Genomic DNA, 27,827 nt, shown 5'->3' on the forward strand with positions numbered 1-27,827 from the left:
GGGGGGCGCAGAGCATTGACTTCACATAAAATGACCCATAATACGAGCTTCTTGTTTCAATTTAATGTGCCTCGTGAGAGTGGTGCATTCATAGGGAACATGGTGAGAGTTATGACTTTGTAGGAGATTATTTAGGTCTTAAGAGGAGTGTTCATGAACACTCCTCTTAAGACCTACCCGACCAACCATATAGGCCACTGAGTTTTGGACACACCATTTTGGAGAGTGATTATCTTGCTGGGACTGTGGAACTTATTAAGGGGAGTTTTGTTTACTTAAGGGCTCCCCAGGGGCTCCCAACAGAGGTCATAAATGGACTGTGAAAATAGCCACTTTCTTTTGTTTCCTTCAGGTAAGGGAGATCTTGACTGACAACTTGTCTGACAAGCTCAGCATCGAGGCCGATGTTACAAAGACTCAACGAACCGAACTTTGGGAGACTTTGGAGATGACGAGTGAGAGCCCTCACTGCATCCAAACTGAATTCATTGCCATTAAGGGAAAGCACCAATAAACCATGCCCAGCAGGAAAGATGCTGATCAGGTCCTTCACATCATCATCGACCAACCTGCATTCACTGAGGAGCAAGACTTTAAGGGATGACGAGATGTGGCTAACATCTCCCATCCGTGCATGCAGGTCGGTGACATACAGTCCGAGAGCACTCAACCTGCATCCTTCCAGTGTCTTCAATAGATCAATAACCTCATCCGGTGATCGTTGGATCATAGTCAAACCAAGCCATCGTATTGGTTCCCGTATGTTGAAAAAGCAGTGTGATACACGCCCCACGTCAAACCATGACTTTGCCTCAATAATAACCGCAATGTGTAATCGAGCAAGGTGCTGTTTATCCACCACACCAAGTGTTTTCTCAAGGAGGCTAAGCTCCTCCTTCTCCTGCTCAGATAAGAAGTAGGTAACATATATCATGCCTGAGTTCATGCTGTCACTCGGAAGAATTCCCCTTGAAAGGGTCATTAGGTCCTGCATTCTTACATGCATGTTAAAAGCTGTATCTTTAAGTGGTGGAGTGACATGCTGTAAGTAGTAACTCAGTGATTTCATGTCTTCATTACTCTTGCAGTCTACCCGAGTTGGTCTGACAAGTTTGGTAGCCAACTTCTCAGAACCTGACTCATACAATAGCAACCGAGCCAATCCCTGCAGTTCCCCCTCATCACCTTGCATCTCTTGTATGTGATCCAGAATTAGACCAGCTGCCTGCCTTGATTTACCGCAACAAAATCTCAGCAGGTATTCCATCGCAAGAACATTGCCTTCTCCAATCTGCTTCAACTGATGACGGAAATGGTTTTCGTCATCTTGTAGCAATTTCACCAGGTGACATGCTGCAAAGTATTCTTGGATGGACTTGTGGGGGAAAGTGACCAACACCTTTACATCCAGACCACACGTGAACGTTTCACGTTGAACGAAACCCACACGACAACCCTCAGCTAAGGAAGACTGACAATTCTGAAATTCAGTTTCATTGAACATGAGTCTTTCCCCACTAGAGTCTAGTAACCCTTGCAATGCAACACGCCCCAAGTCGTCAATAATGGACATCCTGATGGACATCATATGCTGATCACCCATTTCTTCATTGCGGCGAATGAAAAGAACCTCTGCAAACTTTGCAAACAGCTCAGTAATTCTCTCAGGCAATGACTTTTGATTCTTCCAAACAAGGCACATCATCTGGGAAATGATTGGAACTTTTGACACTTCCCAGAGATGTTGATTGGTTTTCAGATTTGAAACCAACGCCTCTCCCATGTCAGCATCATCAGGAAGGTTTAATCTGATGTACTGATCTCTGTTTTGTGGATTGAAGCCAGTTGTCTCCACCAGGGCATACTTTGGGTGACCCCTAAGTATGTACTGTTTCATGTGTGGTCGGGTGGTAACCAGCACAAAACCTTTAGTAAGGACTCTGTTGTGTAAGATATCCTGAACCCTGTACACGCCCTCCTTAGATTGCAAAACATGAGATGGAATTTCATCTACTCCATCCAACAACAAAGCAATGCGTGATTCGTGATCAGCAATAAACCCTTTCACTATGGTTTTCGTCAATTTGGTGTCTTGAGCTAGAATTTGGTCAAATATGGCATCCAAGACACAACTAGATTGCTGCATTTGCCTCAGCTTTATCCAAAGTACAAGATCGAATCTATCAAGAAGGGGTTTTGATCTAAGTGTGATGGAGGAGTTTGCAACCTTCACTAACAGGGTTGATTTACCCGTCCCGGCCCCACCAATAAGAAGAATCTTGATTTCCTTAACTTTTTCCTGATTGAACAAATCATCCAAGGAATTGAGAATGTCATATAGATCTTCATCTAAGAAAACCTTTCCTTCTGGTAATCTCAGCGGCCTCACTGATTTTGTTTTGCCTGGAATGTTCTTCATTAGATGGAGAGGAACAAAGAATTCCTCAATACCCACTTGACGTGACTGCAGTGTAGGGTGTGCAGGGATAGTCGTTGCAGTTTGCTTGTAGCTGTCGATAATTTCCTGTTGCAAACCTTCAAAGGTACCCGGCCCCTGGAGTCCGGTGATTTCTAAAAGACATCATCAAATTAGTATGAATAAACTATTTATTAAGTATACATAAACATGATTAATAACAATTCTTTCAAGCTGCAATTCATCAAAACCGAACATCTGGATACCCAGTTTTCGACCTATTTTTTTTCTTCTGTAAACAGGGTTTATTTTTTTACCTATATTCCGTAACATATTCGATTGGTTAAGTTTCCAATTACATGCAGTAAAATGTACACTGAAAAATTTTGCCTGGGATTTAAATTTACGTATCCAGATTTCGTTTTTAAAGGGTCTATGTGGTGATTTTTTCTTATTTCTTCGGCACATAATTTGTGCAACTTTCTACTCCCTTAAATGTATGAAAACTATTTGACATCCCTTTTGATTGAAAAGTGCACTTCTGTTAAACACTTAAAATGTTCCATGCTTTTCCGGACAACTGAGGGCGCTGTTGCTGTGATGTCATTCCAGGAAGACACTGTTCAGTTGAGGGGTTTTCTGTTCAATTAGGCACCCATTATTCAGTCATTGAAAACATTTTTGAGAAGCTCATTGGCTTAATGGCATGTAATGACACAACAACAAATACCCAAAGAAAATTTACTTTGAAAAATGTTTTTGATCTCTTCCCCTATTAAGGTGCATATTTTCAAGTCCCACCTCTCGAGAACTACAAGTACAGCTTAGTAAGTCATGGAACTATGTTCAACATATAATATGCTAAAACAGTACACCATCCTTCCCCTGCCGCCCCCCCCCCCCATACATTAACACTTGATTTAAGATATAAAAATACTTTATCGTATTGAACAAGATTGTATTTACCTGGCCGTCCCTCCAACGGCATGTTGTGATAAGTGATATTAACTCGACTTGAACCAACAATGACAGGGCTCTGGCTACCGCTGATTGCCCCGATGCTTCCTATGCTGGCTCCAATTTGTTGTGGGTAATCTACAATCAAAAGCGAGAATTACAATATCCTTCAATTCAATTCAATTCAATAATTAGGGAATAACAGTGTGAGGACCCGGTCTTCACTGCGTGACAAAAAATGTGTGGGGGGATGGCTGCTGTTGAAGGTACCATACAGTCCATCATTTGTAATTTGTGCATTATGTTCATTTGAAGTTTGAAGCAACAAAAGTGCTCAAAATCTAAAGAAAGGTGCTGAACAACTAACCTGATGAAGTTTCAGCTCAGTGAATGCTGTATATTCAGAGTTAAACAATATTCTAGGATCTCGATGTCAAATCAAAAGTTGCTGAGTCATGTTTTGAATTATGCCCGAATTCAGCGTTCTCATTTTGCAGCCACGCGATGACACGCACTAAACCGACAAATTATAACTACAGCGCGCGCATGTGAGTCTTGTCAACACTTGCACGTGCTTCACCGAATTAAAAACGAACCACTAATGCAAATTTAGTCCCATTACTATCTTTCACCAAGTATGATTTTCAACAACAATTTTGTTAGTTACTTTTTGGATGGCTGCAAATGATGGACTATAGCTTGAATGGATTGAGCCAAAAGAAACAGTTAAAATACTCTGAATTTGTGACTTTCTTTTGGCGATATTTCCAGACTTTTTGTATTCATGTTCAGGGGCCATATTTAGCTTATGCAAGGTACATTTTCTTTTCAAAATGTGTTGTTATTATTTTTGTTACAACCTTCACTCGGGAGGTAACACATTAAATATACATGTAGTGTTTACAATGTACATGTAGGTCTATATGTTGGCGAAGGGCAAAAACCTAATATTGGTTTAAAATATTATTAAAATACACATTTTAACATTTGGATATGATCTAGAATTAGTGTCCAAGCAAAATGGCAGCCACCGTGTGACATAACACATAACTAATGACCCAACAAAAACTTCATTTTCACCCTCAAAACAGCCACAAAATTATCAGACACCCCACCTCAGATACAAGTACTTGAAGTAGAGATTGAGGATTAAGATCGAAGTAAGGTTTACTAACGATTTTGATGAAAAGTGACATTGCCCATTTAATCCCAAGAGCTCCCCTCGTCTCTGCTTTGCCAGTCAAACGAATCAACGTGTGTAAATGAATGCAAGGGGAGTTCTCGGAATTGAATGGAAAAATTCACTTTTCATCCAGATAGTAAGTAAAATTTGCCATGTGGTGACAGGGGCTAGTCTGCAGTGTGGTCCCCCTTGTTTCAGGGACTCATGCTATGCTATATATTGTGCCTAATAGCGTCAATGCAAAGGATGGAGGGGAAGGATGCTGTCAGGGAACCGATATCAGGGCCAGGGGAGTCATAACATGCAGGGTTTACAGACAAATGTATGTGTCTTACCCGGTCTTGGCTGTAGTTGCGGCGGTGGTTGTTGTGTTGGTTCCTGCTGGGAAGGCTGTCTGCTGCCAGACTGAGTCATTTGTTGATCATCCCTCACTCCATCAGCCGGTAGTTGTTGGGTTGCAGCTGCCTGACTGGCTGGTGCTGTGCTTGGACCAGCGTTAGTTTGTGTCTCACCCGGTCTGGGCTGTAGTTGTGGCGGTGGTTGTGGCATTGGTTCCTGCTGGGAAGGTTGTTCGTTACCAGCCGGTAGTTGTTGGGTTGCAGCTGCCTGACTGGCTGGTGCTGTGCTTGGACCAGGGTTAGTTTGTGTCTCACCCGGTCTGGGCTGTAGTTGCGGTGGTGGTTGTGGCGTTGGTTCCTGCTGGGAAGGCTGTTCATTACTCGACTGAGTGTTTTGTTGATCATCTGGTAGTTGTTGGGTCAGAGCTGCCTGACTGTCTGCTACTGTGGTTACGGTAAGAGCAACCCACAAACCAAATTTGAAGTTCCTAAGTAAAATATTTCTCAAGCATTCGTGCTGACAAAACATGTATTTCTATTGTTTTAGCAATATTAGTGACTTTGACCTAGCTGTTGGCCCCAAAAGCAACAGGCCTCTTTAGACTATCAAGAACAACGGACATCCCACAAACCAGCTCCTACGTAATTATTCTCAAGTTATCACATTGACAAGATTTCTATTGTTTTAGCAATAGTGACCTTTGACCTGTCGGCCCCAAAATCAATATGCTTCTTAAGACTACCAAGAACAACCCACAAACCAAATTTCAAGTTCCTTAAGTTAAGTATTTCTCAAGTTTACTTGTTGACAAGATTTCTTTTATTTTACAAATAGTGACCTTGACCTTTGACCTGTCGGCCCAACAGTAATAAGCCGTTTAGACTATCCAGAACAATCCACAAACGAAATGTCAAGTTCCTAAGTAAAGTATTTCTCAAGTTATCGTGCTTAACCAGAGTTAACAAGAGTTTTGTTTATGGTGTAAATTGAGGATTTTCTTTTGTTCCTCTTCCCTTTTCCTTTGTTAGTACCTTAACTTTTCGCAACAGCTCTCATTGGTTTGTACACATTTTTCAACTGAGGAGTCCTCGATTTGGTTTCTGTCCTCGATTCATTGATAATGTTGCGTGTGTCCTTGACTTACACCATAAACAAAATAATGCAGAAAAGACAGACCAGCAGCCGATTTCACAAAATCTTACGTATTGGCGCAACTCTGCTTGAGCCAAAATTTATAGTTGCACAACATTTCACTTATGACACATTTCACGAAAGTCACATAGTGCGTAAGTCCACAAGTTGCACAATAAATTATGATGCAACTTGCACCATCATTTTAGGCGGCCTAAGTTGTGGCATAGCGACTTAAAACGACATATTTTACGAGCAAATCAGGACTGTCACAGAGCTCGTTATTGCACAACTTATCAAGGTTGATACAAGAGGGACAAAATAATTTTCAAAATGGCGGGCTGAGGTGATCCAACAACTGCAAAATTCACACACAAACAGCCGTCGTAAATGCTGCTTTTATCCTCGACCAAGATGCTTAAATTATTTAAAGCGTTGTGCAGCTGTGCCAAGTTTTGTAAAATTGATCATAAGTTTATTGCGCAGCTGCGCAGCAAATTTGTTGCGTAAGTCTTACTCAACATGGCACAAGCTGCGCTTTTTTTTATGAAATTGGCTGCTGCCCATTGTCATGGCGCAACCAACAAAGGGTCTATAGTTAAACCAAAATTCAGGATTATATGAAATGCTATAAATTGGACATTTTTGGGATAAGAAACATTCAATTACATACCTACATTTGTATTTTTTTTAAATTATGGCAGAGTTTTTGCTTACCGTCACTGAGTCCGATCTCCTGAACGCCCGTTGCCTTGACGTCGCCCTCACTGAACAGCCTCTCAGCCTCCATATCCGACTTGGCTGTGGACTTGGCTAGATTCACCGCTGCAATGTAGTCTAGTGCAGGGGTGGGATTGTCGGAAAATAATCAGCAAATAAATGCACTGCGGATCTGCAAACATTTCAACTCATTTGAATACGTGTTCTGAATTATTTCAAATTAGCTTCAGATTCACATTTGAGATGCTATCAACCTAAATGAGTCGTTTGTTGGCAATTATTATTATCAAGCCCAAAATATTCAGTAGGGGTAAAAATTTCAAAATTGACTTTTTTTGTAAAATCGGAAGGCTACATATGTCCTCTTTCATGTCAACTTTTTTTTTCCTGAGAAAATATCACGATGACGTATCTAAAATGTGACATTTTTGCTGAGAAGTTAATATTCACTAACCTGAAATAAAGCATGTTTATTGTTGTGTAAAAAACACTTTAATTTTTAATCGTTGATTTCTCTGTTTGATTTCTCTGTTTCCTTCTTTCTGATCTGCTTGTGTTCTAAGTCCCATAACTTCTGAACCGAAGGTCGCATTCACTTGGGGTTTTCACCAAATGTAAACTGAAATGCAGCTCTATTCAAAAAATGTAATTAAAAACAAGTGATCGCATGACATATTTGTGCATTTGGCCTGAAGACTGCTGACCCACCTGCCACCATTTTCTTGTGTTTCTTGTCAATCTTGAGGATTTCTTGGTAAGTCGTAACAGCCGCCTCGTAATCCTTCAGTCCCTGCTGGGCCTTGCCAAGGTGCACCAATGCTTTGACGTTGTTGGGTTCCAACTGCAAGGCCGTCCGGCAGTCCTCCATTGCCTCTGAAAACTTTTCCAATTTGTTGTAAGTCTTGGGGAGGGGGAAATAAGTGAAAAGAGGGGATTCAAATTTGCCGCATAGTGATCAACGAAGCGTTGTGTGTCTCAACAGGATAACAGGTGTGTCGTCTGGGGTTAATCGTCTGCCTTATGTGCAGTACTACAAAAACATACATGTAAGATGAGTTGCCCCCCCCCCCCCTCCCAAAATGATATGTTTTCTCTTAATTTTTTCCCCTTGATATGAAAACTTTTCAGGAAATAAATTAAAACGTTCATGACGTTGCGTATCTCTCTCACAAGCCTTCCCCTCCACTTACCTCTATCCACCCAGGAGTACACATGTAAATGAGTAAGGGTATTAGTTGGGGAGCAACCTACAATGATCCAGGGGGAATAGGAATATTCTCAGTCATTTCAAGAATACGGAGATCTAGGCTCGTAACAGACTTGACTTGACTTGGAGCATGTTTTGACGGCCCTTGAACTGGAACATGTTTCTGATGTCACAGCCGTGACCTGAAACAGGTTTCCTGTGCACCGCGAAAACGACTGACCGAAAAAATTGTTCATGACATCATGTTACTGCCTACGTGACTGCACACAACCCCCCCCCCAAAAAAAAAATCATGCGGCGTCCGGACATGATTAACAATAACATTCAAAGCAAAAGTGGGAGGTTATTTTTAAAGCATTTCCCCAAAGTTCTAAAAAGAGTAGGCCTGATATTCTGTATCAACTTTCGTACCAATTGAAAGTAAAAACCCACTATTTAAACCCCATTTATGGTAAAAAGTAACGTCGTCTGCAAGGCTTCTTCACCTTTCTGCCATCTTGAAACGTAAGTGAACCGACCGGAAACCTTGGTTCAACTTTGTTCGAAACAATGACGTTATTTCAGTGTAACCGTAGCGCCAAAATGGCCGCGAACCAGAAACATGTTTACGGTCACAGCGCCAAAACGTGCCCTTGTTTACCTGTGCCCTGTTGGTGTACAGCACCACAAAGTCTTTTAGACGTTCCAGGCCCTGCGTGTAGAGTTTAACGGCTCGTGTGTAATCACCCTTGTTGAACGCTTGGTTCCCTTGATCTTTCAGAACCGTTGCCTCTGCTTTACGCTTCTCTGTGCGCTCGCTGGCGTCTGCTTCCTGGGCTCTCTTGACATTATCTGAAAATAAAGTTGATCACACATTACATAAAAGGACAGAGTTTTCTACAGTATAATCCCCCGTTAACCCTAAGGCCAAAACAAAGTCTCCAGTTTCTGGTATGGAGCTTGCCCCAAAAGTTGTGCAGTGACGCAGGTTGTTTTTCCCCCCACTTTTTTTTCTTCAAATGTCAGCTGATATGTTGCAGATGACACTTTATCCCCTTAAAACTCTCTGAAAGATTTTGCAGGATTGAGGCAGTGGTCACCCCTCCAAGGACCACATAAATAACAGAGCATTTTGCAGGATTGAGGCTGTATGCAATTTTTACATGAAAGCAGTTGGAGGATTTTGCAGGACTGAGTTTGTATCCTAGCAAAAACGCCTAGGGAGTTAGGATTAATACAAATACTGCTAATACAAATTCTGGTAATGGGCAATTGAACCTCATGTCAGTATTGAAAAGAGCTTTTAAGAGCTCAGTGAATAAACCCTTACGAAAATGTCCTGTGGTATTACCACACAAAAGTACCACAGGACATTACCACAGGAAAGTTCTTGTGGTTTTTTGGGATATTACCACAGCACTATTCCTGTGGTAACATTCCTGTGGTACAATTCCTGTGGTAACAGTCCTGTGGTACAATTCCTGTGGTAACAGTCCTGTGGTACAATTCCTGTGGTAACAGTCCTGTGGTACAATTCCTGTGGTACCATTCCTGTGGTAATATTCCTGTGGTAACATATTCCTGTGGTAACATATTCCTGTGGTAATACTGCTGTGGTACTTGTGTGTGGTACATTCCTGTGGTAATGTTCCTGTGGTAATGTTCCTGTGGTACATTTGTTATTATTTCTGTGGTAAATGTTCCTGTGGTACGTTGATATTATTCCTGTGGTAAATGTTCCTGTGGTAACTAAATGTTCGTGCGGTGCATTTGTTATCGTTCCTGTGGTAAATTGACCATGGTATGTTTTGTGGCAATGATGCCGAGGGGGGGGGGGGGGGGGCAATGTTCCTTTGTTAGTTTCTGCAGTACCTGTTCCTGCAGCTGTGGTATTAATGTATATTTGATAATGTTCCTGCGGTATTAATGTTCCTGTGGTAATTGCTGGATGGGATTCCATTGTTTCCACTTGAACGGGATCCTTGAGGTAGAATATCCATGGTTTCTTCTTCACATGTACCAACATCTTTGGTGGGAATTAAGTCACGAAAGCTGGAAAAGAAAAGAAACAAACTTGTTAGTTTTTATGAATCAATATGGTGTTCAACAAAGGAAAAAAATGTTGTAGTTGCAGTTGTAGTTTAGTTGCAGTCAAACTCAAAAACATTTTTGTACATTTCTGTAATATACGTTTCATATTAAAAAAAAAAAATTGAACAGTCAACGTTTGTAATAATACTAAAGAGTGCATGCAACAACTAATCACTTACGTATGGAATATTTGAGGTAACATCCTCTGAATTGATTATTAACTTGTGTGTAATTTACGAAGGAAGAAGTTAAACCAGGAGAGTAATTTCCCATAGTCATGAGCAGATGGTGTTACTGAAATTCGTACAATTAAGTTCCATACTTGATATATAAAGTAATGAGTTTGCATTTAACTTTTACTATCTTAATGTTTGGTATCATTTCATGAACAATATCTTCTTACCCCTTTTAAATTCCCAGTCAAATCACTTGAAGACAAAGTTTTCCAATCTGACACAAAGAACACAAACAGTTTATACTTTTGATGAGGTAGATCTGATAATAAAGATGGCGCTGAACAAATACAGCATTGTCATCAAGTCATATGTGACACGGTTTATAAAGAGCATGGGATTTTTCAAAAAAGCTTCCATATTGAATGTGCGAGGATACAAACTGTCCAGACTGGAATTGATTCTATGAAGTTGTAATGGGAATTCCTAACTGATCCACATAAATGTCTTGAAACAAATTCCTACATTGGCACTAGCTACAGACATCATAATTCAGACTTACCGGTACATTAGACAGCTAGACCATGACGTACTGCAAGACCCATTCAGCATGACTCGATCCACTCGGTCCAGTTTTCATCATCCAGAAAACTTAACATACCTCCTACCATAGTATGTTCAAGCTCACAGTAACACAGTATATTATACTGGCAATTGATCTTTGCTTACAGGCAGAAGTGGGGCGCTTAATTTCATACAAATATTCAGTTTTGAATTCTGCCATGTCCAGCCCCATGCACATCTGTACTGCTTCTTGTATGTAGTGCTGTGATTCAAACTGTACTGGTTTTCAAACTTCCCGCACACTCAGTGCAGTGGAGGAGCTGTGTGGGTGACCTTTCGTGAAACCTGACCCCTGCATGGTTAATACACTGTGTATATGGAATCACTGGTGGGTCATGCATGGGTCACACACTGCACAGGGCACACAAGGTCACACATGTGGTTGTGGGGAACAGGATACAGTGTGCCCTGCAATATACACTGTACATGTACATGTACATGTACTGTATATGTACACATGTACAAGTATGCATGGGCTTTATGTACAAGTACTAGCTGTTCAGTACATATTGGGGCAATATTTGTTCATGTATGTTTTTATGACGGTGTGTTCTTATTTGTGTTTTTGTTATAATTTATGTACACTGTATATTGGATGGTAATCTCTTTTTCTTTGGTAATTTATGTGGTAGCATAAAACATGGTTTTTTTTTTACCTCGCCTAATAGTTACATGTATATGTGCAAATTTTAAAAATATGATAGTTATAACTTTCATATTATTAAAATGTGCACATATGTAACTAAGGCGAAGTTAAAAAAAACCAAACATGTTTCTCATCCCCGCCCTTTACTATTTTTGGAGGCCGCCTGGATTTTTGTATTATTTTTTAATTTTTAAAAATGCAGTAAAAAAACACAGAACAAGGTTAAAGCATATGCAACCTGTTCATTGTAGAACAATACAACTCTAAATGACTGTAAATATGTTCAGTTCTCTTGTCCAACTTGTTTTTCATTTTAAAAGTGTCTTTGAACAGTGGACTAACACCAACGATTGCAGGAAAGTTTAAAATGGCGGCCATCTTGAAAAAAAAATAATAAAAAATAAAAAGCCCCTCTAAGCTAGCTTCCTCCTCAGTTTTTTTTCAAAATTCCGGATGAGAAACATTTTTTTTTTATTCGGCCTAAATATACATTCGGCCTAAATATATCATTTGTGTGTGTGTGGCATTTAGCATATGGTACAACGTAGAAGTACCACAGAATATCGAAGGTACCACACACAATTATGTGGTAATTCCACTGACCTGTGGTAGTTTGTGTGGTATTTAGTAAGTACAACAGAAGTACCACAGGATATCGAAGGTACCACACACATTTATGTGGTAATTCCATTGACCTGTGGTAGTTTGTGTGGTATTTAGTAAGTACAACAGAAGTACCACAGGATATCGAAGGTACCACACACATTTATGTGGTAATTCCACTGACCTGTGGTAGTTTGTGTGGTATTTAGTACAGTTCAACAGACTACCACAGGATATCGAAGGTACCACACACATTTATGTGGTACTCTCATCCAATTCCACTGACCTGTGGTAGTTTGTGTGGTATTTTGTACTACCACAGAATATCGAAGGTACCACACACATTTATGTGGTACTCTCCTCCAATTCCACTGACCTGTGGTAGTTTGTGTGGTATTTAGTAAGTACAACAGACGTACCACAGGATATCGAAGGTACCACACACATTTATGTGGTACTCTCATCCAATTCCACTGACCTGTGGTAGTTTGTGTGGTATTTAGTACAGTACAACAGACTACCACAGGATATCAAAGGTACCACACACATTTATGTGGTACTCTCCTCCAATTCCACTGACCTGGGGTAGTTTGTGTGGTATTTAGTTAGTACAACAGAAGTACCAGGATATCGAAGGTACCACACACATTTATGTGGTACTCTGATCCAATTCCACTGACCTGTGGTAGTTTGTGTGGTATTTAGTACAGTACAACAGAAGTATCACAGGATATCGAAGGTACCACACACATTTATGTGGTAAATCCACTGACCTGTGGTAGTTTGTGAGGTATTTAGTGAGTACAACAGAAGTACCAGGATATCGAAGGTACCACACACATTTATGTGGTACTCTGATCCAATTCCACTGACCTGTGGTAGTTTGTGTGGTATTTAGTACAGTACAACAGAAGTATCACAGGATATCGAAGGTACCACACACATTTATGTGCCCAGGTGAAAATTCCAGTTGAAACCAGTTGAACTGGTTTCAACTGGTTTCAACTGGTCCCAGTTGAACTGGGAATTGGTGACTGGTTTTAACTGGTTTAACTGGTATTAACTGGTTCAACTGGTATGAACTGGTTTTGAACTGGTTTAACTGGTATGAACTGGGCAACTGGTTTAACTGGTTTCTAACTGGGCAACTGGTTTAACTGGTTTCTAACTGGTTTCAAACTGGTATGAACTGGGCAACTGGTGTAACTGGTTTCTAACTGGGCCGCTGGTTGAACTGGTTTCTAACTGGTTTCAACTGGTGCCAAATCAGTTTAACTGGTATGAACTGGGCAACTGGTGTAACTGGTTTTCAACTGGTTAACTGGTATGAACTGGTTTAACTGGTATGAAGTTTCCAACTGGTTCAACTGGTTTCCAACTGGTTTAACTGGTGAACATGGTTTCCAACTGGTTTCCAACTGGTTCACAAATGACATGAGCTGTTGCCAACTGGTTTGGAACTGTGAAATCGTTTTGAATTGGTCTGTAGTTGGCATCAAACTGTCGTTAACGGGTTGAAATGGTCTTGAACAGGCGGGCTGAGATCTGTGGGTTGCTTCAAGGGCGAATACATGTAGTTTGTTGAATATATCCAAATACATATTTTGCAATTGATAATAAAGAGTGATTATCCGGAAACAAGTATTACAAATGAGACAAAGGGGAGCAAAATGTTTTGGCAAATACTGTACGTTGTATATATTTGACACTATTTACAAAATGTGTATCATCATAATCAATGAAATATTATAATTGGCTTTTCAAATAAATAAATGCAGAAGTCTTGAACCATGAAAAACTATCAAGATGGTGGTGGAAGTTATTTTACACTTGATTTTTACAAGAGTTTTTGATGGCTAGATGATTTTCCACAATCCAACTTACATGTAAATTTGAATGTTGAGGATAAAAGAGGGAAGGTTTTGGTTTGAGTTTAATGCCTCTCGTTTCATAATTAGGCCACAATCCACGCTAAAACAGTAAAGCTAGCCTATTCGTTTAAATTATGAAACTCGTCTCAATATCTCAGTGAGTAAATTTACAGGAAACTTCAATGGCTTGATAAATCCAGGGCAATTAACATTCGGTCTCAGATCATCATAATATTGACAAAAAAATGGAGAAATGTGCAGACCTGGGGAAACAGGTCCTGAGAAGCACAGAACTTTCATGTACTGGTGAAGTTTTATCGAATCAAAGATGAAAAACATCAAAGCTGTAACATTGAAGCCTTGCAGAAATAACGTCACTGTTTTGATATCCAGTTCGCGTGCTTCAAATGGTCATAACAATTACACTCCGAGTCACTTAATTTGCTGCAGATTGTTCCTATATAAACGTGCTTCTAGTGTCTCCTGAGCCTTTTCCCGTCACTGTCGCACCCGTCTCTGTTGCAAAACTCCTCTCCTCACGTATCGCTTGACTGTTCCATTGTCTCCATGGCTCCCTTTCATTGAGAACAAACCGAAAACAAATTAAAAAGTAAGAAAAGCAAACCCTCCAAAAACCCTCAAGAACAAAGATGGTCTGGGCTGAATAAGACAGCTCTAGTTGTACTTTCAGAAACCACCACTTTGTCAGGATTTTGCTTTTAATATGTTCAGTCTTAACATTATTAAAAGTAACCTGATTACTTCTGCAATGCCGAAGAAATTGTGATCCGCAATTAATTTGGATCCTAATACCACCAATATTTCATTTACCTTGCTTTATGCAATACATTCCTGATCCCTGAAATTATTAAAGGTGTGTTGTTTCTTGCATTTTATGGGAATACGACAGAATTAACCAGGAGTCCAAACTCATAAATTCCTCATTGTGATTACTTACGTTATTATGTAGGACTAGTCGTGCTAGTAAATGTAAATGTATAATACTTGGATATGACTATGAGTATGAGCTTTATTTTCTCACCAGCATGGCCAGCTGATCACAAACAAAGCTTAAGCATGTTAAGCAAATAATGATATCAAACATAAAATGTAGTACAAATGTGACAGAATCTATGCTGTACAACGGATACGAATTAAAAAAGCTGGGTATTTGAAACATTCAGTACAAACTTACCAGTAAGGCCTACAACATACTGCCAGGTTTGAAAGAACAGGGCTCCAGAAACGAAAGGTTCTGTCCAAACTATCTCCCATTCCGCAAAGACCGTGGTGCTGCAGGAATATTAACTCTGACTAATCTGTATGTTTACAGACATGTGTGATGCTTTTGGACGCGGATTTGGAACTGAATACAATACATGTAATCAGTGTTTTTTCGAGAAGACGATGTACATTTGTGCCTGCTCCGTCTTTAACCATTTTGAATGAGTAGTAGAACTGAACTGCATGCAGGCTAGCGCAATGTGGCCTAACGGTTTTTCTGGTTGAGGCAAGGTCATATTTACATGTACAGTATATGCTGTGTGCTGACCACTAGCTCAGTACGTGTGTCAAAGGGCATGAAGTGACCTTGCGCAAGACTGGACAGTGTAAGTCATATACATGTACAGTATATGTTGTGTGGAATGTACATATACGTACAATGCATTCCCATACAGTATATCGCTGCACGGGTTGGGGGGGGGGGGGAGTCTATCATATTATTGAAGCGCAACCGAGACAAACATGATGTGCAGTCTTGAATCATGTTGGCTGGTTTTCTACTTAAAATCTTCCCATTGAAATTCTTCTCTTCAGTTCTCAATTATAAGCTCCATGCAAAAAACTGAAAAACAATTAAGTGATCGACCATCTACCGCAAAGCAAAAAAATATATATAACATGAGCAACTGGCAAATAATTAACAGCTGGTAATAACTTTTCCCATTTATATGGTTCCATCAACTGGTTTCAATTGTTGATGGTCCGGGCTTTATAGCTGTTGGTTTTAAATTTCCTGTTGACACTGGTTTCTGCAACTGGTACGTTGAAGGTTTCAACTGGTCCAGAACATATGTTGACACTTGGATACCGCTACCGTGACCAGTTTGGTTGCTAATTCAACTGGTTTCAACTGGTTCCTATTAACACCACAAGAATTGCCAGTTGATAACTGGTACGTTTCTTAACACTGGTTTCAACTGGTTCCAGTTAATTGATATGGCACAACATTGCCATGGTTTCTTCAACAGGTTTCAACTGGCTGTTGACACAACAAGAATTGCCAGTTGATGAACTCTTTTTTCAACTGGTTTCAACTGGTTCCTGTTGGAACAACAAGAATTGCCAGTTGGTAACTGGTAAGTTCAACTGGTTTCAACTGGTTCTGCTGAATCCAGTTGAGCTAACAGTTGAAACCAGTTGACTCGAACAGGTACCAGTTGGACACCAGTTAATCCCAGTTAATCACAGTTAAAACCAGTTGAAATTGTAACTGGTTTCAACTGGAATTTTCACCTGGGTGGTAATTCCACTGACCTGTGGTAGTTTGTGTGGTAGTACAACAGAAGTACCACAGGATGTGGCAAATACCACACACACATATGTGGTACTTTTCTCAAATCCTACTGTTCTGTGGTACTTTGTGTGGTTCCTACATGTACCACAAGAATACCACAGGACAGCGTCGGCATTACCACATGAATTTGTGTGGTACTCTGGTCATATATACTTTTCCTGTGGTAATTTCTGTGGTAAACATATGTACCACAGAAGTACCACAGGAATACCACAGGACATTTTCGTAAGGGAACCTGACAATGTATTTTTCAAATCTTCAACATGTACAGCCATTATCTGGTAATGGTCAAGAAGACTACACAGACTAGGAGTTGTGGATCATTTCTCTGAATTGTTATTTAGTTATAATGGTTTATTGGTTTTGTCAAAATTTCACACAATTCGATAAGGGCCGACAAATGACTCATTTAGCGTGATCACATGACTTGTTTGTGCATTTGGCCTGAAGACTGCTGACCCACCTGCCACCATTTTCTCGTACTTCTCGTCAATCTTGAGGATTTCTTTGTAAGTCCAAACAGCCGCCTCGTAATCCTTCAGTCCCTGCTGGGCCTTGCCAAGGTGCACCAATGCCTTGACGTTCTTTGGTTCCAACTGCAAGGCCGTCCGGCAGTCCTCCATTGCCTCTGTAAACTTTTCCAATTTGTTGTAAGCCTGGGGGGGGGGGAAATTAGTGAAAAGAGGGGATTTAAATTTGCCGCATAGTGATCAACGAAGCGTTGTGTGTCTCAGCAGGATAACAGGTGTGTCGCCTGGGATTAATTGTCTGCCTTATGTGCAGTACTACAAAAACATACATGTAAGATGAGTTGGCCTCCCTCTCAAAATGATATGTTTTACTTTCTTTTCATTCCCTTTATATGAAAACTTTTCAGGAAATAAATGTAAACGTTGCATATCTCTCACAAGCCATCAGCAATGTGCAAATAGTGCACAGTACTATATACTTCATCCCTTTCCCCTTTTCAGAAAATCGAGCCCTCTTGGCCCCCCCCCCCCACAAAAAAATGGTTCTGGACCCCCTCCCCCTTGAGAACGGTCACATGTGCAGTCTACAATAATGGTTGTTTACTTCATGAACCCTGCATTGCATATAAATACAACGCGTTGCAAATTATCTCATATACACCACAATGCATATATTACGGGGGCGTGAAGGGTACATGTACCTCGCAACAGAGTACTGCAGCTTTTCAATATCATGTCTGGCACGAGCGAGTTAAAAACCTTTCCAAACAATTGTTGACTGCTGTGATGTGGGATATGTCATGTTTAGCACCCTCTGCTTTACCTGCAGGTGCTATGCCCCCCTCAGGTGTCATGTCCCACATCACAGTCAACAATTGTGCATTTGTCTACCTTTGGGGGAGTGTGGCATAGTGGTTAGGTTTATAGTGACTCATGATCAGAGGGTCAGGGGTTCCAATCCAGCTGCTGGTCATATGGTGTGTCCTTGGGCAAGCCACTTCACCTCCACTTGCCTCTCACCACCCAGGAGTACACGTGTAAATATGTAAGGGTATTAATTGGGGAGCAACCTACAATGAACTGATCCAGGGGGGAATAGAAATATTCTCAGTCATTTCATGAATACAGAGATCTTGGCTCAAACTAGTCCGAGTATTAAACTAGGACTCAACATCAAGATCGTTTTTTTAACATTATTGCCCGACCATGTCCAAATGTTAAAAAAAGCGATCCGTGGAGTCCTAGTTACTCGGACTAGCTCATAACAGACTTGACTTGACTTGCTTACCTGTGCCCTGTTGGTGTACAACACCACAAAGTCTTTTAGACGTTCCAGGCCCTGTGTGTAGAGCTCAACGGCTCGTGTGTAATCACTCTTCTTGAACGCTTGGTTCCCCTGATCTTTCAGAACCGTCGCCTCTGCTTTACGCTTCTCTGCGTGCTCGTTGGCATCTGCTTCCAAGGCTCTCATGACATTATCTGAAAATAAAGTCGATCGCATGTAACATAAAAGGACAGAGTTTTCTACAGTATAATCCCCCGTTAACCCTAAGACCAGCATTGGAACGCAAAGGCGCGCGCGGTTGCTACAATTCGTCGGATCAGTGCGCGACATCGCGTCAAGCTGCAATTCAAAACAATATGAAACATGATTTAGCAACTTTTGATTTGAAATTGAAATCCTAGAATGCTGTTTTTCTCAGAATATAAAGCTGAAGCTGAGCTGAAACTTCATCAAGTAAGTTGTTCAGTATCCTTCATTAGATTTTGAACACTTTTGTTGCTTCAAACGAACAAAATGCACAAATTACAAATGATGGACTATAGCTTTAATAGAGCACTGGAACGGTGATTCAGAGGTTCTCTGTTCAAATCTTATTTTAGTGAATTTCTTAACCAATCTGCTTAAAAAAAATTCAAATATAAAAAAAGAGATACGACTTTTTCGTCAACGTTGCTGGGCAGAAAGCACCGGAAAAACTAATAAAATTAAAAACTCATTCTGATTGCGATTGATTGCTGTGTCTCAGATCAAAATTAGAAATACGCTGACTCATCAGGGGATGGGTAGCAGGAATGTCTTCAACTGCTGGTGAATATGTCCCTTCTAAAATGGAAAAAAAATGAAAACAGGTTGGTCTCCAACCCAACCACTGCCAGCTTTAAACACTTTTTATTACTGCAAGCTGGAATGAATGCCTCCAAGCGAGACAGGATCATTACAATCTTGAAACTTTGACAAATCCACTGTCTGAAAAAAGGCTGTGTCACTCACCTGAAGCGTGGGGAGGCTCAACATCCAATTTTCTTTCTGAAATAAAATAGTATGAAATTTTTATGCATTTGCCTTTACAGTGTAAATACCACTGCACTGTGAAAAGAGGTACTGACAAATTGAAAAAGGACACAGGACATAATATCTTAACTAAATGTTTTGAAAACACTAGTGCATGATTTCGGGGACAAGAGATAAACCCAAAGTTAATAATAATAACCTGATTATAATGCACCTGGTCAGTTTCCCTTCGTGATTCATTTGAAAATTAGTAACAAAAAGCCGTATCCTCTCTGAGTGATTCCGGTTTGCATTTTCCAGGTCTGAGGACCTTTTCTTTTTTATTTCTCTCAGTACTGAGGCCCTCGGTTTAAATGCCAGTTTGAAATTTGCAGAGCCGCAACGAAAGTTGAACATCGGTCCAAACTTCAACGGGTGGATCTTTATTTCTTTTAGGTGGCAAGGATTTAAGCGTTAACTGTTAGAAGAATTGTAATGAGTCACTATTGGTTGTGGTATTGTGTAGTACCGATGCTCCGAGTAATTCACCATGGGGTGAGGGGGGCAGGTCACCAGTGCGGTCCCCCTTGTTTCAGGGACTCTGCTACGCTATATATTGTGCCTAATAGCGTCAATGCAAAGGATGGAGGGGAAGGATGCTGTCAGGGAACCGATATCAGGGCCAGGGGAGTCATAACATGCAGGGTTGACGGACAAATGTTTGTGTCTCACCCAGTCTTGGCTGTGGTTGTGGCGGTGATTGTTGCGCTGGTTCCTGCTGGGAAGGATGTCCGCTGCCAGACTGAGTCGTTTGTTGATCACCCCTCACTCCATCAGCCGGTAGTTGTTGGGTTGCAGCTGTGCTTGGACCAGGGTTAGTTTGTGTCTCACCCGGTCTTGGCTGTAGTTGTGGCAGTGGTTGTTGCGTTGGTTCCTGCTGGGAAGGTTGTTTGTTACCAGCCGGTAGTTGTTGGGTTGCAGCTGCCTGACTATCTTGTGCTGTGCTTGGACCAGGGTTAGTTTGTGTCTCACTTCGTCTTCGGGCTCTCTTAGCCGGTGGTTCTGCCATTTAGCGCTGATAATGTGGGCACAGTTTAGTTACAGACAGCTTCGGTAGTTCAACCCGGCATAATCCTGTGAGTGCAAAGTACAATCAGGTAAAATCACATAATGGATGCTGTTGGTCGGTCGGTCGGTCGGTCGGTCGGTCCATCGGTCAAACGGTTGGTCACTATGTCAGTTGGTCGATCAGTCGATCTGTCATTCAGTCGATTGTTTGGTCCGTGTTCTTATTGCAGTGCTCAGTTAAATATTACAAGCTACATGTATATAAGACAACAGGAAAAAGCTGCACTTAAATTTTTTCAATTGGCCAATTGTTAGGCCTACTCAATAAATATTGTTCTGATTCGAAAGACTTTACGCACTGGCAAGGGCATCAATCGCTTCTCAAAAGTGGGTGGGGGGGGGGACAAACCGGAAAATCTGAGGCAATTACTTGATGTTAACAAATTCGTTTCAGCAAAAGATTTTCATTTTCGAGTTTGGAGTAATTAAATCAGCTATTCTGAGCTATAAAATCAAATGCAGGCCTACAAGTTTTATTCGGGGACGAAAAAAGTGATGGGGTGGGGCAAATGATTTGATACCCCCACTTTAAAAAGTGGGGGGGGGGGGGGGGGGATGGGGGGATGGGGGGACATACATGTAACCGTGACTGCGCATGACCGCGCAGTAAATGTTCCAACAAGTCAGAAGTTAAAAGTGTCCATGAACACAAGGGGAGCTCCTGGAATTGAACGGGAAATTTCACTTTTCATCCGCATCGTAAGTTAACCACGTACCTCGATCTTAACCATCGATCTGTACTTGTATCTCAGGTTGTGTAGGGCCTATCTACATGTAGTTATTTTGTGACCACCACTCATCTATACCACCTTGTAGCCGGGTACACAGATACAAAGTCACGCTTGACTGCTCACCCACAATACGCGTGAACTTCCCACTCCGTATCCCTGTTTTTGCGTAGCCACTCCAGGTGACCTACTTTGGACTGTTTTTCATCTTTCCCATTCAATTGACGCAGTAAAGGGAGGATTTAAAAGGAGGATTTTTTTAAAGGGAAAATAGCGCCCTCTTGCGCCCCTCCCAACTCAAACCCACTCCATATCCGCGTAAAAAATATACTTTTAAAAAAAAATTGAAAATAAACATATACCAAAATTTGGGGAAAATATATGGCGGCTATTTACGATTTATGCAAATTATACATCCTTCCCAAAAGAATTGTAGGTGTCACTTCTTCTAAGTATCTTCTCTAGGGCTATAAGAATCAATCTGCCAAGTTTGGTGCTTTGGACCAGTTGGTCACGATCTTGTCAACAATTGGGAAATCCCTTTAGATTTGGGAGATTCTACTGACAAAATTTGACTCTGATGGTCTTTGCTCAGATCGACTCCAAATTGACACAGAATAAGGTCACATTTGCGTTGACAAGTGCCGTCATGGGCCATGTGACGTCATCGTAAATGTGCCTATTTTCATCATAAATGTGCAAGTCCTATAGAACTGTAGCATTAAAACTGTGCATGTCTATAGACTGGAATGTGTTAACTGTTATAGATGAAAATCGAGATGACGTTATGGTGCCATCATCATGTGATATTAGATAATTTCTGAAATTTTGAAGATTATCGCCATATTTCACCAACACAACATGCTTAATTCAAAATTCTTTTTGTAATAGGTTTGTTAGGTCATTGATATGAAAAACGTGTGATGCCATCATGAAAATGTGAATTTTTAAAACAAACATACGGGTAGGTCCAATCGTCATGAAACTTGGTGGAAGGCAGATAATAGTATGCAAAATTTGAAATGACGTGAAGATGACGTCATCAACTGATTTTAATAAATGTGAAACTTTTCTTTGTGGGTAATAGCAAAACTTTAAAGTATGAATTTAATACAAGAACATATCAATTACATGACTAGGCATTGCCATCACTTCACACTTTGCAATAAAGCAAAGTGTTATTTCTACACTTGTAAGCTAGCCTTAACCTCATCCAAAGCAACTGACAGTGTTCTTACCCCTATTAAGTTCCCAGTCAAATCACTTGAAGACAAAGTTTTTCTACTTTGATGTAAAGCGCACAAACAGTTGAGGCTTTTGACGGGGCTGATCTGGTAAAGATGGCGCTGGACAAACACAGCATCGTCATCAAGTCGCGTGACATGGTTTATATATAGAACTTGGGATTTTTGTTTTGCTGCATACATGTACGTCACACGTACCGGTACAGTCTGTTTATCTGTTTATCTGTGTACATACTGTATTTACTTGACACTTGAGTTTTAATTTGGACCTTAGATACAGATAGGTCCATGCACTGATTCTATCTACAGGTGACACTTGAGTTTTGGACCTTAGATAGGTTCATGCATTCTATCTACATTATGTACAAAATGCACTTTGTTAAATTTCAATGGCATACACCTCAGCATCCATTTAATTCCACTTTTGTATTTTAAACCCTCAAATAAATGCCCTATAATATTGTAAAAATCTTGCTTGAACCCTACACATGAATTGCAGTTTCTAGGGTTTGCCATAAATTCAAATGAAATGGAAGTCCGGCATCCTATTGAACCAATTGTGAGGTTATGTCATTCCTTAGTTACCCAAACATGGCCGACTGTGCAGTTTGTCGCTCAAGTAATTTGGAAACTGGTTCCTTGCTTTCCAGGAGTACAATTGGGTCCCTTGTCTTACAGGAACCTTGAAAACAGTATTAGATGCAGCACTTAAGGAAAACGGAGGAATTTTCACACCAAAATGTCATTGATAAAGAAGCAAGAATTGAATTAAAATGCAGTGGTGGGTTTCCAGTTTGCCCTCTGCATCTCGTTATATTTTGCCTCAAGTGAGCAACTTGCAGATTTATAGAAACGGATGCATCCAATAGTGCATGGGGAGCCTAATGCCTCGCAATTAATCTTAAAACTAATGGAAGATGGACTGCAAATGAAACCAATTTCATATCAATTACTGTACCTTGAGCTGTTTTCTAGTATGGCCTTTGTTCATTTGTATCGCATGTTGAAGGTAAACCCATATCCGTATCAATGGATAAGACCACTGCAGTAGCGTGTATATAAATCATATGGGTGGATGCCATTCATTGGAACTAAATCAGTTGACTGAGAGAATATGGCTGTGGTGTGTAGAACATGACTATGGTTAATTTCACATCATATTCCGAGTGTCAATAACACCATGGCTGATTCCTTATCACAGTCATTTAATGACAATCATGAGAGGCAACTCAACCCTCATGTGTTTTGCCACATTATGTTGTTTTGAGATTTTAAACCGACCATAGATCCGTTTGCTTCTAGAATAAACTGCCAAATCAAATCTTTTGTATCTTATTAGCTGCCAGTTCCACAGGCAGGAACTTGCAATGCCTTTCAGTGCCATGGGAAAATGAACTGATTTATTGTTTTCCGCCATTTTCTCTAATCGACAGAGTCTTACAGAAGATAGAAATAGACAGGAGTGCTCATCCTCCCCTTCTGGAAACACAGCATTGGTTTCCACGGCTACTACGTCTATTGACAACAGAGCCAGTTGTACTACCCAAGACCAAGACACTTCTGCGTCTACCTCACGACCCACAGCGTCAACATCCACTAGCAACCAGCCTAGTGCTGTGTGTGGCACACTTGTCAGGAGTCCTCTCATTGCGAAAGGACTTTCAGAGGAAACAATCAAGATTATCATACACTCCTGGAGAATCAGAACACGTAAACCGAACAGTTCAGCATAATGCAATAATTCCTGGATCCACCCCTGCTGCGTTACCAATAACAAGTGTGAGTGCAAGCTCTGGCAACAAATGTGACCATACATTTGGTCAATTTTGATATTTCCTCCTTCTGGACACTGTCCAACCGCTACACAAAATACCACGTGACTATAGCATTACTGCACATACTTTGCCTTCATTTACAAACTTTTTTTATAAACATCTTTCCAAATTGTTACAAACAATTTTTGTTAAGTATTTTATTTGCCTTTTCATTTCATTTCAGGTTGGTAGTTATTTTTTTATGGGAAACTTAGGGGGCTTATTTTGATCAATTTTCGGGGACAGACATAATGCAAAATAAACATGCATGCACATTGATTGAAACAAAACCGGTGTTCCGAAAACTTTTGGCAAGAGTGCATTTTATGACCACGGCATGGCATTTGGTCAATTAGTCAATTTGTTTTGGTCAAATTTTTTTGGGTCAATTTTCGGGGACAGACTGACCGACCGAAAGACAGACAGACAGACAGACTGACCAACCACCAAGTGACATGTAGAAGCTCCTGCCAGAGCTTAAAAAACTTACTAGCAAACCAACAGAATGTTAATTTGTTGATCTCTTTTTGTAGTTTATGGTCATTTCATGGCAAGGGATCTTCTGTGAGAGAATCCACCCTACACAATGCAGGGTTTTTAAATTTGCCATCAGTGTTCTTTTCTTGTAATGTGGGTTACCGATAAAAAAGTAATTGGCAAGTAAAAGTATGACAGACTGACAAATAAACCTAAGGAAAGTTAAAAACAAAGTAATTTTCCTACCTACCAACCTGGATAATTGTTAGGATGTTACTGTTAGATTTTCTATTGTTCCTCTTTGCTTTTCCTTTGTTTATTCCCCTAACTTTTTTGGAACAGCTCCCACTCGTTTTGTACACGTTTTCTAATTGAGGTCATCCTCGATTTTGGTTCCTGTCCTCAATTCATCAATGATGTTGCACGTGTGTCCTCGATTTACACCAGAAAGTTTATGGCATAAACACACAAATATTTTCAGCCTAAGTGAACCTACCATGATACAGGTCTTGACACACATCCATGGCTTGGCCGGTGTCAATTCTTGCTGTCCTCTTTGGAAGTTTGTGGCCATGAACTTCCTGTATGCATCTTCATTGGTCTCTGCAAGCTCATCCAGCATTGACCAAAAGCACTGTGCCTGCTTCATCAGGTCATGTTGGACGCCTGTCACCATACTAAAATTGGAAAAGACAGGAGGACAATTTTGAAAATGGCGTCTGCACGATATTCGCAATGGAGCCCTTGCTGATAAATGGTAAATTTCACTTTTCATACAGATTGTAAGTAAAGCTTAGTATCTCGATCTTAAATCATAAATCTGTAATTGTATCTCAGGGGGCGTAGGCCTATGTAGTAATTCTGTGGCCGTATTGAGGGTGAAATCTGATGTTTTTGTTGGCAAATGGTTGGGTTGTTAATTATTTGAAACGCCATGTTAGTACTATCACCAGATCATGTCCAAATGTTAAAAATAATGCAGGGGCTATACTGTCACTGTTGCGGCAATTGCTATCGTTACAGCATTGTCTGGCTCCCTGGCCTAATAGTAAATGTCCTTCGTACAACTGCATGTGCGCACATCACATGACAAGGATTAGGGTCTGTGGATGGACAGTTCGCCACACGCATGTAAAATCATAGCGGGGTACCAATGAAATCAAAGTAAAGTTCTTGTTTTGAAGTAGATGCAAAATGTTGCTTGTTTAACCACACCATGGTTTAAGATGGTTTGTATTGATCATGTGTATCTGTGTATGCTCCAACTTTTGTGCAAAAAAAATTCCATCTTCTTTTTTACTACTGTACACTATCAGGAAAGAATTCCATTGTACATACATGTATGGATTTATCTAATTTTAATAGGAACAGGGTCCTGAAGATAACGATGATTACCGAGACTACTGACTAATACTAAAAATAAAATTCAGACTTTATTTCCCTTTAAAAAAAATCCTCCAAAGCCTCAGGTTAGAAAAGGAAAACAATTGGAGTGCAAAACTGAGATGCGAACCCACGACCTCGCGGTGCAAAATCCTAGGCCTACTCTGTATCGACTTAGCTCTACTGAGTGGAGCGTTGAATTATGGGTACCCCTCCATACAAACGCTCCACCGATTTGCCATACTTTGGTGACGGCGTCACAGTAGCATAGTCACAAACCCACGCGAGGACAAAAAGACCCCCCCCCAAAAACCGGTAAAGAGAATACAAATGAGAGAGACAGTTACCCTGGATTGATCTACACATTCATGACATTCCTTCAGACCCCTTACATTGTTCCCAAACAGCGAAAATTTTGAAGAAAAACAGCAAAATAGTCTGAAAACTTACAGCTCAATGTGTTGTGTTCGCCGTGAGGCTCAATCCTTGCACCGGTTTGCCGAATGAGGGCGTCTGACGTGACGTCACCGTCGTTGCTTGATCGAAGAAAAACAAGTCGAGCTTTATCAACGACTGTGTAATAATAATACGTGCTCCGATCCGCGCCGTACGACAGTATGGGCTTTAAACACGCAAGGTGGAGACGGCTGAAATGTATTTTAATAACAATGGGATTTTCATTTGTCAGTAGGCCTATTAGCATGGAGGAAGGAATTAGTAGTTCTTTGATACAAGTTTCATGTGGGTATCTGACGTCATTAATTTGTTTTTAATTTAGAACGTGTACGCTTCAGCCGTGGGTTTGTGACTATGCTACTGTGATGCCGTCACCAAAGTAAGCCAAATCGGTGGAGCGTTTGTATGTAGGGGTACCCGTAATTTAACGCTCCACTCAGTAGAGCTACTAGTCGACTGAGCTGTCGCACTGCTCGCTAAAACGTGGGAAAACAGATAATTAAATATCTGCGTGCGTATCAATAAAGTATCGTAGAGGGCGCTAAACAACGGCTGCCGTAACGATAGCCACTTCGGATTTTCAAAGTATTCAGGTAGGCCTAGTTTTAGGCCCTATTTGTTCACCAAATTGGAAATGATTCTCAGTCCCAGATAGATTCATGTCTTTTAAACACTTTTGCAATGACTGACCTTTATTGAGATGATATATGAAGAAAATGTGGCGTCAAGTTGCAACGTCTCTCCAAAAACGTTCCCTTTCTTGCTGAACTTTCATATCTGGAGTTACTGATCTCGATTAGTTTCACCTGCAACTGCAAATATACTTTTGTTTACGAATCGACCAAGTTGACAGGCGCCCTCTCTAGTTGGACGTGGAAATCTTACGTTCTGAGGGCGCCCTTCTCAATTAACGGTAGGTTACGGGTGCAACGGGTGTCGGACGCTTCGCCCCATTTCCACGTCGCCCCATGTCACTTCGCCCCTAACCACTTCGCCCCATCCCCACTTCGCCCCATCCCCACATCGCCCCATCTCCGCTTCGCCCCATCCCCACTTCGCCCCATCCCCGCTTCGCCCCATCCCCACTTCGCCCCATCCCCACTTCGCCCCATGTAGTATAAAAAAGGGAAGGCTAGGGGTGCAGACCAAATAAACTGCCAAAGACCCCAGATAATAAATGCTCCCAATTCTAGAAACTCAGGAAAAATACAAACTCTCTGATGAGGTGCTCGAGACACAGATGAGAGAAATGATGGCTTAAATAAAATCATCAGCCGCTGGATTCAAAAGAATCCCGTAGGTATGGGTCAGTGAGTTCAAAGGAACTCACTGCC

General features: G+C 40.9%; 1 protein-coding gene and 1 long non-coding RNA gene across 2 annotated transcripts; both read right to left on the reverse strand.

The window, feature by feature from the left end:
- On the reverse strand, positions 1-26,551 carry LOC119732864. Its single transcript, XM_038206466.1, has 12 exons — positions 26,488-26,551; positions 25,151-25,331; positions 19,996-20,397; positions 19,264-19,299; positions 18,277-18,467; positions 16,982-17,174; positions 8,594-8,784; positions 7,455-7,647; positions 6,744-6,863; positions 4,892-5,338; positions 3,383-3,511; positions 1-2,571 (listed from the first exon to the last, which is right to left on the reverse strand). Exons 3-12 carry the CDS (start codon positions 20,330-20,332, stop codon positions 272-274), a joined length of 4,137 nt encoding a protein of 1,378 aa, XP_038062394.1. The 5' UTR covers positions 20,333-20,397; positions 25,151-25,331; positions 26,488-26,551; the 3' UTR covers positions 1-271.
- Positions 13,741-15,619, reverse strand: LOC119733289. Its single transcript, XR_005271752.1, has 2 exons — positions 15,136-15,619; positions 13,741-14,515 (listed from the first exon to the last, which is right to left on the reverse strand). It is a non-coding gene; the product is annotated as an uncharacterized LOC119733289 (long non-coding RNA).
- Positions 26,552-27,827: the final 1,276 nt, after the last annotated feature.

Source organism: Patiria miniata, unplaced genomic scaffold (assembly GCF_015706575.1).
Source record: "Patiria miniata isolate m_02_andy unplaced genomic scaffold, ASM1570657v1 HiC_scaffold_25, whole genome shotgun sequence".
Lineage (NCBI taxonomy): Eukaryota > Metazoa > Echinodermata > Asteroidea > Valvatida > Asterinidae > Patiria > Patiria miniata.